Raw genomic sequence first — 10939 nt, forward strand, 5'->3', positions numbered from 1 at the left:
TTTTGTTTGGTAATTAAAATTCCCCAAATCTGATCAATGTACGGGATTCTGACAAAACTTAACATTTGGGTCCTATGCCTTAATTCTCAGCACACTCTTTCTGTTTCAGCTCCAGACAGGTTTGGTGCTGCTCAGGCTGCAGTACGTGATCCCTGCCCAGCACATCCCTGTGCTCCTTCCCAGTGCTGCAGGGGCTGTGGATCTTGTTCCCAGAGCTGGTCTCCAGCAGCTCTGGGCACTGGGGAGGTGGTGCTGGAACTGGAAGCAACGTGTCCCTCCTCCTTGTGCTTCCAGTGCAGCCCCACTGCAGACCGTGGAACGGGGATTGGAAAGAGGCTCACAAATTTTGCCAGAAAAACTTCTGACAAATTTCAGAAGTAATTTCCCTGGGATTAATTGTCAGTCTGACAAATGGCAGTGGCACTGGCATGTAAGCACAAGGTGACACTGTGAGAAAAATCATAAAGGCATTTGAATCTCTTGGATTGTAGGAACATCACGGAGGAGATTGGAGACTGTGCTGCACTTGGGGCTGTGTGCATGGAGAGCAGGAGGGAAGGCAGCAGCTCCTCAGGGAGCTTTTGGCTTCTACTGATCATTGCTGTGGTTTTTTTAACAGGTCATTTCTGACCCCAGGCTTCGTGTCGAGCTCGCTCTCCGAGAAGCTGGACTGCATAAAACACTTTATGCAAGAGAGGTTCTGTCAAAACTTCCACCACTGAAGCTTCCAAGAAGAGACATGGAATCTACAGCTTTTAAAATGTAGAGTGCCTCTCATCTGAGGGGCAGAGGAGCATCAGGGGTCTGGTCTGGCCCACAAAATGCAAATCTTCAATAAATTCCCTTTGATTGTGTCCGAGAAGTGCTCAGTTCCCCGTGTGTGCAGCCATTCTAAAGCACTCCAGGCCCTTCTGAGCTGCCGTGGCTCTGTGGTGTGACTGCCCATGTCCCTTTCGACTGGAGCTGGGGCACCTTGCAAGGGACTCCTCCACACAGCACAGGCAATCTGATGGGTGGCACCTTGAGTAGGAATTCTTGGGATTTAATTGGCAGCAGAAGTCCAGAATAGCTTTGCACAGCAGTTACTTTATATTTTATTATATTATTATTATTTTATTGTTATTACTATTACATGACTACATCTCACCATTATCTTTCCAGGTTTCTTGAGAATTTGATTATTTTAGTTATAAAATCTTCACTGCCATGCATGTTTCTAATATTCCTTGATTATGATGAGATGAAACTTAAACCTTTGTCTATATTTAGAAGGCAACTTGCTGCATCATATTTACTGCAAACCAGTCATACAATTTCATATTGCAGATTAGTCCCTCAGTATAAATTATAAATAGAGCTGGGATCTTTATTTCTTTATTTTCTGGTGTGACAGACTCGACTCCTGAGAGTGAGCAAAGGGTCAACCCAGGGGCAGCATAATCCCAGTGCTGCAGCTGAGTTTAGTGGGGAAATGCTGCAGAGCCTGCCCTTATCTGGGGGAGAGACATCTTCTGGGCTCAGCTTCTGTGTGCTTGTACTAAAATTACGATTCTGTGTATATTTGTGTGTTTTATTTTTGTATCTCCTTTGGGGTAACTTGTTATTTTTCAAACACACTTGGCAACCTCACAACTGGCTGGATATTCCTGTGGGGAGACCGGCAGTGCTTTGCTGTGGGGAACAGACTGGCTGTGAGACAATTCCCAAAAAGGCATCATCCCAAACCTAGGCAGTATTTTTTTTTCCCTTGCCTTTAAAAGCAGATCTGTAAGATAAATTTTGCACCACTGAAATTGAGACTATAGTTGTGATATTTTTGAAATACCAATATTAACCAATATGTTAATGAAAAAGAAAGTTTAAAGGAGCAGACATTGGTTTTGAAATAGTGGGCACAGTTGTAGGCAGGGACTTGTGATTGTTTTCATGTCTGTCATTCTCAGGGTGGAGACTGAGTAGAAGTCTATAGAAGTCTGGGCTACCCCAGTGCAATGATAAGTCAGGGCCTTTAGTGATACAGTGAGGCCAGAATGAGGATTTGGGGGGGGATTTTCACGTGAGAGTGGAGCGTGGAGAACACGTGGGTCAGTAAAAAGGGTGTTTCACACAGCACAACCAAGGCTGCTCATGCCAGAGAGCTCTGCAGACCTCTTGGCTGTTCCCCAGCCTGGCCAGACACCTTTCCTGCTCCTGTGGGAAGGAGGGAGGTGGATGTTCCACTCTACTTCATAATCCTCACCTTAGCATTGGTGGCAAGAGCCGATCAGAACCCTTCAAGAAATGGAGATACTTATAATGACCTTGGTTTTCATGACACATCTTTCTACACTCAAACAAACAAACAAACAAAAAAGAAATCTTCCAAGTTACACACATGAAAATAGTAATTTAAAAATGTTAATGGTAAATAGGCTTCTCAACCTGCACCACTTGCAGCCCTGCTTTGTGGGTTTGGCTGGGTAGGAGAGCCAGTTCAGAGCTCAGCTGTCTATGCCAGGGTTGAAGCATGGGCAGTACATTCTCAATTGTACTTTTTAGAAAGTTTGATGAGACTTTCTCTGTGAAAATTAAGTTACCTGGTTTCAAGATAGACTATTTATTTGTGAATTTTGGCGGTGAGAAAATTGTCTTTAATGTTAACCGGTGCTTGAAGGTCAGCTCCTCAGCTCACCACGGTTGGGTGCTGTGGTGTCCCTCTCCTACTCAAACTCTGTCATCTGCCTGTTTGTGACATCTTTAAATACTGTAGGAATGAAAATCTGAACGGCCTTTTTAACAGCAGTAACAATACTGGGCACAAATATGGGTTAATTTTTCATGTCATTTACTTAGGTTTTGTCTTTATGCTCAAAGCAAAGGGATCTCCTTCCTGGAGTGCCCTTAACAGGACAGTCCTTTAGGGCGGCTGAGCCAGGAGTGAGGAGCCTGCAGCTCTGTTCCACAGCCTGAATTTCTGGTCAGTGCAGATCGTGTCCCATGTGCGGCTCCAGCCGCGCTCAGGCCGGCAGCTCCCGCCCCGCGGTGTCGGCTGGCGGCGGCCGCTGCTGCCCGGAGCTCTCCGGTACCCGGAGCTGTCCCGTTCCCGGAGCAGGGTCTGTGAGCCGGGCTGGGGCCGGAGCTCTCCGGTACCCGGAGCTGTCCCGTTCCCGGAGCTCTCCGGTACCCGGAGCAGGGTCCGTGAGTCGGGCCGGGCCCGGAGCTCTCCGGTACCCGGAGCTGTCCCGTTCCCGGAGCAGGGTCTGTGAGCCGGGCCGGGCCCGGAGCTCTCAGGTACCCGGAGCTCTCCCGTTCCCGGAGCAGGGTCCGTGGGCCGGGCCGGGCCCGGAGCTGTCCCGTTCCCGGAGCTGTCCCGTTCCCGGAGCTGTCCCGTTCCCGGAGCAGGGTCCGTGGGCCGGGCCGGGCCCGGAGCTGTCCCTCTCCCGGCGCGGAGCCCCGTGCCTGTGCCGTCACCGTCAGGCCGTGGGGAAAAGTCCCAGGCGCTTGCGGATGAAGGCGGCGATCAGGCGCTGCGGCCGCTGCTGGTACTCCCACAACACCTCGTGGGACGCCCGGATCTGGTCCCCCTCCAGCCGGTCCAGGAGCGCCACGCAGACGACGGCGGCTGCAGGAGAGCGGAGCTCGGTCACCTCAGGGCCCGGCCCCGCGAGCAGAGCAGCCCCCGCGCCGGCCCTCCCGGCCCTCCCGCCCGGCCCCGCTGCCCGGCCCTGCTGCCCGGCCCTCCCGGCCCTCCCGCCCGGCCCTCACGGCTCCCCCCGCCGGCCCTCCCGGCCCTCCTGCCCTGCCCCGCTGCCCGGCCCTGCTGCCCGGCCCCGCTGCCCTGCCCTCCTGCCCTCCTGCCCGACCCTCCCGGCCCTCCTGCCCGGCCCTCCCGGCCGGAGTCGGGCCCCCCGGCTCCGCTCAAACCCGCAGGGCCACACGGCCGGGACCTGCTGTAGGGCCAGGAGGGGTGTGAGGGGAGCGAGCTGTGGGTTTGTCCAGCATGCACTCGGGTCTTCTAATGCTTGGCTTTTATTGAGCTATGAAATTTGCTTTAGCGTCCTTTTCTAGATAAAATCATTAAGGATGTGTGTTTGGCGTTCTGTCACTGAACAGGACCCTTAGAGGGGGTTAAGCCCGGGCGTGGGGAGGAGGTGGAAGTGGCAGGACTCACCTTTGAGGCCACACAGTCCACACAGGGCAGCGAATGCTGCGGACTCCATCTCAATATTCCTCACGCCAGCGTCATAAGCCCTCCTTAAGTACTCCAACTTTTTTTCACTGGAAAAAGAGCATAATGCACCATCTAATCTCCCCTGACCTGGAAAGGAAGCAGAGAACCATCACTGTTGGCCTTGCATGGGGTCATGGGACACAGGGCCTGAGTGCAAATGGGAAGTCCAGCAGTGGCCACATTCTGTCTGAGGCCCACAGAGTTTTCCTATGAGCAGCTGGTTAATTTGTATTCCCCTCAGTGTTAAAGCCAGCGCGTGCATCTCTGTGCAGGGGAGAGAATGCTGCAGGTTCAACGCTGGTAGAAGGTCGAGGCAGCCCAGAGCTGGGGGATGCTGTGCTCTCAGGGGACAGGCCATTGCTGCATAGCGCTGGGAAAGCTGCCAGGTTAAATGCCAAAAATGCCAGCTGACTGTAGAAGAGGTACAACAAGCTGTGCCGAATGGGAACACTGAAGAGAAGAAACCCCTTTAATGTGGGTTTAGTTTTTCTGCAGGGGCTGCTGTGGGTGGAGGCTGGAGCTGCTTGCAGAGGCATTCCTGCTGGTGCATGGCTGGTCGGGGAGCTGGTCCCAGAGCACTGGTGCTCCCCCAGTGCAGCTGCAGGTACCGCTGCAGGCAGGACTAACGCTGTGTTCAGCGGGGACAGGCACCACCACCCTCTCCTCACCCCTCGGGGGCTCTGCCTGTCCTGCCCCATGCAGCTCCTCCTCTCGCAGTGGCTGAACGCCGTGGGGCAGGAAAATGTTCACCTGTGGCTGGGCCAGCCTGGGACTGCCCTTCAGTTTGTTGCTGCTCCTGCTTTAATCCTCTCAAATGGCTTTTTGTTTAAATAAAATACGGACTTGAGCAATACACAGATGGCTACATCTGCAAGCAGATCTAAAGGTTTATAAATAGTGCTCAGATTATTAATTCTTCATTTATTACGTTTCATCTGCTCTGCAATCAACATTTAATTTTGCAAAGGAAACGGTTCCAGAGTAACCAAAGTTTGTTTATGGAAATCTCACAGGCAACCTAATGTTTTCCTAGTGTTTGGTAGTTCTGAAGTGACATCTTGCTGTAGGGGAGCAGCTTGGCAGCAAACTCAGCAAGGTGCAGACAGAGGCACTGTGTGGTACTGTGTGTTCTGAGGGTACCCCTGCTCTGCCTGGGCCCCCAGCCCCACGTGGCTCTCTGCCTGCAGTCCTCCTGGGGCCTGGGTTCCCTGGATGGCTTTGTCCAAGGAAGAGGGAAAGACTTGGCATGACACGTGGTGGGGAAGGACAAAACTGGTTTTACCTTCGTAGAAGTCGTAGGTGCACATGGTATGGCCGATGAGCGTGGGGAAGTCGGGAATGTCCCTGCTGCAGGCGAGCAGTTCCTCCGCAAGGTCCTTGTCCAGCTCGGTGCTCCGCACCACCACATCGTCCAGCACCACCTGCTCAAAGCGTGGCTGGAAGGAGGAGTCCACGGCCGTGTCAGTGATCACAACAGACCCGGCCTCGATCCCTGTGGAAATGCAAGAGCTCATAACACCTGTGTCCTGCTGCCAGACTTCAGCACAATCCAACAGACTTCAGGAAAATCCAATAGATCTGTGTGTGCTTGTGGGGCTCTTCAGTGAGTAAAGATATCAGAGGATAATTGAAATTCATGGAGTACAGATGTAGAAGTAAAATGTACAGAATCAGCACAAGATAAGTGATTGTGAGAATGTGCTGAGTGACAGGAGTTTAGCCACTTCTGGCCCGCAGAGATCGTGTACCCCCTACCAACTTGTGCAGGCGTGGGCAGCACCACTGCCTCAGCCAGGGGACACGGATTCATTCGGGCCACCACTAATCCATGCTTTCTGTTTGGAAAGTGGCACATGGCTGAAGTGGAATCAAGGCCTTTGTACACTCTGAGAATGTGCACTCTGCCAAGCTACTCACTACAAGTTTTCTGGGTTTAACCCAAAACAAAATACCGTGTTTGATATTTAGAGACCTGATAAAATGCTGCAGTTCAGAACTGCAGGACCTATTGCTGAGAGTTCTTTTTAACAATAGCTGTTTTGTTCTGAAGAAAGACCATGAATCGCTTACCTAAGCCCCCAGAAGTACCGATGCGTATAATAGTAACGTCCCGGCATTTTGCATGGTGCAGCAGTTTGATCAGCTCATGAAGCATAATGGAAATGGAAGGGATGCCCATTCCATGCTGTTGGAAGGAGAGAAAAGAGAAACATCAGTCCCCAGAAGGCTGCAGCAGGTGACAGGTACATGACTGCAACGAGCTCAGGGTTATGCTGTGCCCTCTTCTGCTGGTGATGCCAATAGCAATTTTTTTGAGGGGGAAGAGACGTCTTGGGGTCTTTTTAGTCTCTTTAACCTCTTTTCCTCCCTTTGATGCATTAAAGGCTCCTCAAGTCAGTAGAGCTGGTGTTCATCCCCGGGGACCCTGTGTGGGCACACAGATGGTGCCTGTCCTTCAAGGAAGGCCCACAAATACATCCCAACATCTGAATGCTCCAAGAACTTCCCCTTGCATTGCCAGTCCTTACACCACACACTGACTCACACTTTGTTGTGTCCTGCTCATGCTCTGGAAGTGGTGAATTTCAATGAGGACAACATGAACCTGCACTTCCTCGTGTGCCTTCCAGCCTGTCCTCACCCCATGCTGGAGCCATCTCTGCTGCGTTGCTGGGCACAAAGAACAACGGAAGGGTTTGTGTCCCTCGGTGAGGACAGGCTCAGGGTCAGGTGTTTGCTGTGTGCCTTGCAGATTGCCTGTTCCTCTTCCTGGCTCACATTCCCTGCCCTGCTGCCCTTCTGTTCCCAGCACCTGCCTGGCTCCTGGCTCCCCACTGCTGGCACTGCCTTGTTCCCATCCTCCACGGACCGTGCAGCCCTGCTCCCACCTCTGCTGCTGCTGCTGGCAGATGTCCTGCAGGCCTGGAGCTGCTGGGGCTTCTGATACATCTGCCCAGTGCTCCCTTGCTTGGTCATCTGTCTTCTGCTCCACTGCTAGACCAACATCCTTTTCTTAGCTTAACTTTTAAGTACAAAATGTGTTTGGTGCTGTGGAGTTTGGTTTTTCGTCTTGAAAATGCCTCACATTTTTTGGTTTTGCTATCATCTTCAAAAACCTGAAGGAAGCATGTATGGAAGCTCCATTGGTTAAGGTACACAGCCAACAAAAACAACAGTTTTTGTGTTGCTTTGTCTCCTTTCTCTTGTCTGTGAGACCAATACTCTGCCTTGTATCATGTTTTAAATATGAAACCTTTTTACATGTTGTTATTCTGGAACATCAGCCTGGCTTATTCGCCAATGCCTAAAAAATTTATTGTCATTGTAAATATTCAGAGCTGGAATCTGTGTTCCTGCCCCCATATGTTTGAGCTCAGTTGTGTTTCTAAGCAACTTGCAGAAGCCTGATGTTGGCAGCTGCTCTGCATGATGCTTCTTGGGGCAGCCATGTGCTCTGCCCCGTGTCCCCTTCTGCACTGGCCAAAGCTGGTGCACTGCCACAAGCTCAGGGAGGATTTCCTTCTGGCTGTGTCACTGCTGCTGCCAGGCTGGGGAACAGCAAATCTTGTGGCAGTTCTCCCCCTTGGATCCCCTCAGACTCATTCCCCCAGGCTTGATTTCCTTCACCAGGATTGGTTTGGTTTTGTCAGAGGAACAAAACATGATCTCTGTTGTGTGAGTGATTCCATTTCCTGTGAATCACATCTCAGACTAATCTTGTGCCTGAAGAAATGGTATCACGACCAAGCCTTTGGGTGTGAGTGCTCCCCAGCACAGCCTGTGTTTGCTTTTTCCTCTGTTCAGTGCCAAAAATCCTGCTCTAAAGCAATAATCAATAATAAGGCCAGTATTTTCTTCTAGAGCTTGTATCAATGTAATACTCCCAGCAAGGTTTCATGGTTCACGTGTGGTGAGAAGTGGTTTTGCCTCCCAAAGTGAGCTGAGCAGAACATGTCTGTTGTTAATCCGGCACTTTCCAGACGGAGAGCGCAGGGGATGCTGTTCAAGCAGAAGCAGCTCTGCCATGGCTGAGAGTGCCGGTAGTGGCTGAGGAGTGGAAAGAGGCAAAAAGCTGCCGGTGGGCGCTGGGGGAGGCAAAGGCGTGTGAGGGAGAGGCCGTGGAGCCCTGGGCCGGTGGCCGGGGCAGCCGGGCCCCGTGGCTGTGGGACCCGCGGTGTGGAACTCACGCTGATGGAGAGCACGGGCCCTGCCCGGTACATGGCGTAGCGGTCTGACCCCGCACAGATGTCAACCACGTCCTCCCCATCGCCTGCCAGGCCCAGCTCCCGCTGCATGAACTGCGCAAACGCCCTCATCCTGTTCGGGCTGCCGCCAACGCAGACAAACTGCAGGGGAAAGAGCAGCGTGTTGGTGCTTACAATGGTACTTACAATGGTACAACATCAGCGTGGGGACTGGGTACAAGGACCACCAGACAGCCAGAATGTGGCACTGGTGCCTGTGCCAGCTACATCACCCCAGAGAAAGCAGCGGGATGCCGCTTCCTCATCATCATCATCATCATCATCATCATCATCATCATCATCATCATCAGTCAAGGGACATTGGAACGACTGAGGGTCACAAAACCAGGAGCTAATGTGAACCCCAGGCTGTCACTGGCAGGGTGGTGAGCACCCTGGGTCTGGGCAGCCATAGAGCTGCACATGACAGGTACAGCTAGATACACTTAGGTATCGAGATACACTTGGCTATCAGTCCTAGGCAAGAAAATCCAAAATAAATCAGCAAATTTGAGCTGGTAGTATCACCACTGATAGCAAAGTAAACCCAAATGTTGGAAAAGCTCATTGGTAAATTTATTCTGTGAACAAGGCTGACTGCAATTAGTGAGCACTATTGATGGCACAGAGGCCATAAAGTCAGGGAGTAAAAAGGACAAATTTTACATATTAAAGGAAAATATTCTTGCTGAAGGTAGGAGGAGGATGAGTGTGTAGCTGCTAGGGCAATGCTGCTGATCCTGCTGCCAGGGTGCAGGGCAGCAGGAGCCCACACTGTGCTGTGCCAGCCTGCTCTGGCCCTGGGCACTGAGGCTCTTCCCCCACATGAGTAGGGAGAGACTCTGGTTTGACGTGAAAGAGAACGCCATCGTGACAAGTCAGTTTTGACAGCAGGTCTCAGCCAAAAATGATGACATCCTCTTTCCCTTGTCTCTAGTACATGATGATCAAGATGCTTTGGACAAATGCCCCCTCTGTCCTCCAACATGGAGCCAAAATCGGGTTTTACAGAGCTACAGGTTTTTAAATGGGTAATTTTCTGTTGTAATTTCTGCCCAAACAAACCAGGACAGACAACCTCTTTGCCCAGGCTGCTTTGCTGCTGAGTCCCTTAGCTGAGCAGCCAGACCCCACCCCGTGGGAGCTTTGGCAGCAGCAGGGCCCTGGCATGGGCTGGTAGCACCATGGGATGCCCAGCTGGAGAGCCTGTGCAGGCTCAGGGCAGCTGCTGCCTTGCTTTTGGACCTGCTCTTTACCTTTATGTCCCCAAACATCGCTGGCAGGTTGTGTGTCTTGGTTCCCAGGTCCAAGTGGTACAGGACATCCTCCTCCATCAAGTCCAGGTGTGGGTTTCGAACAAGGACAAGCCCACTCCTGCAGGGAGACAAGGAGGAGATGGGTTGGGGCAGCAGGCAGTGCCCACAGGGAGGGGGACAGGCAGTACTGGGCACAGGGCAGCCTGGAGGTTCCACAAGAGCATGCACAGCCCTGGTGTTGGACAAGGGATGGTACAGGGACAAGGGACAAGCCAGCTGTGTGTGGTGCTTGGAACAGCTGCTCCTGGTAACCTCTTTGACATGTCTGTTATTATAGCTATGCATTTGGCAAAAAATATGTCTCAGTGTGTATCAATTTTGTCAATGGCAACCTTAGCTCTTTCCTTCACAGGGTTTTGCCAGCAATGCCCAGGGGTGATGTAGTGTGCTATTTTCTATGTGACAGTTTACTAAGCTCTTAGCAAACCAGGATTTCAGCTTGTCCCAAATAACTGCCTGGCAGGCTGAGTGCAGACACTGCAGGCAGCCAGAGGCCAGCTTGCTATCCCTTTCCACCTGCTCTAAGAGATGGGAAGCAACAAACAATGCAGGTTAATTTTATAAATGAGCCTTAAACTAAACCTTTCTTCTCTTATTAAAACAAATGCAGACGTTCCCCTGTTACTCACCCCGAGTAACCTGTTGTTTCGGTCATAGCGGCTCCACCAGAGTCAGCTGAAAGCGATACCTTGCCAACAAGGTAAGGAAAACACGGCCTGTGTCCTCAGCTGTGGAGCTTTAGAGCTCAGAAGAGGTTTCAAGGGGCTCTGCAGGGCCTTAAGTACCCCCTGTGTTCTGTGCAGCTCCCAAGGTCAGCAGTGGCCAGTGCCCCCCTGCCCCTCCCGTGTTCGCTCAGGTGCCAAGGCTCCTCCTTGGCTGGCACCGTTCCTCCCAGACTGGCTTTTTGGGCAGGTGCGTCACCAATAACCTTGACTGGCAGCCCTAGGGCTGGGGCTGGTGACCTGCTGGCTCTCTGGCCAGTGACCTTGTGCCCTCTGGCCGGTGGGGTGGGCACTGGGCACGTGGCTGCACATGTGCACCCTGAGGAGTTTGTCTGAGCTGGATGTTGCCATGCTCCTACCCTGGGCTGTGTTTCCTTGGCCCTGGGCACTGGAGGACATTGACAGCCCGGCCACTGCTGCTGGCCTGGACACTTCTGCCGGCTGAGC

At 52.2% G+C, this 10939-nt stretch overlaps 2 protein-coding genes across 2 annotated transcripts in view; one reads left to right on the top strand and one right to left on the bottom strand.

Moving 5' to 3' along the window:
- CCDC148 (coiled-coil domain containing 148) overlaps positions 1-972 on the top strand; it is a 42401-nt gene extending 41429 nt beyond the window's left edge. Inside the window, exon 15 of the mRNA XM_058840475.1 lies at positions 620-972. Within this exon, the coding sequence (XP_058696458.1) occupies positions 620-766 (147 nt within the window). The 3' untranslated portion in view covers positions 767-972. The remainder of the gene's footprint in view (positions 1-619) is intronic.
- A 2313-nt stretch (positions 973-3285) lies between these two features.
- Positions 3286-10554, bottom strand: UPP2 (uridine phosphorylase 2). The gene is made up of 7 exons (XM_058840474.1): positions 10400-10554; positions 9711-9828; positions 8398-8556; positions 6281-6395; positions 5493-5702; positions 4151-4297; positions 3286-3601 (listed from the first exon to the last, which is right to left on the bottom strand). Exons 1-7 carry the CDS (start codon positions 10423-10425, stop codon positions 3453-3455), a joined length of 924 nt encoding a protein of 307 aa, XP_058696457.1. The 5' UTR covers positions 10426-10554; the 3' UTR covers positions 3286-3452.
- Positions 10555-10939: the final 385 nt, after the last annotated feature.

Source organism: Poecile atricapillus, chromosome 5, assembly GCF_030490865.1.
Source record: "Poecile atricapillus isolate bPoeAtr1 chromosome 5, bPoeAtr1.hap1, whole genome shotgun sequence".
NCBI lineage: Eukaryota > Metazoa > Chordata > Aves > Passeriformes > Paridae > Poecile > Poecile atricapillus.

Bases quoted from the DNA above. Each gene is read 5' to 3' on its own strand.
- UPP2 (XM_058840474.1), bottom strand. From the start codon at position 10,425: ATGACCGAAACAACAGGTTACTCGGG. The intron at 9,829-10,399 runs GTGAGTAACAGG...GTCTCCCTGCAG, and splicing joins GAAACAACAGGTTACTCGGG to GAGTGGGCTTGTCCTTGTTC. The intron at 3,602-4,150 runs GTGAGTCCTGCC...GCTCTCCTGCAG, and splicing joins TGGACTGTGTGGCCTCAAAG to CCGCCGTCGTCTGCGTGGCG.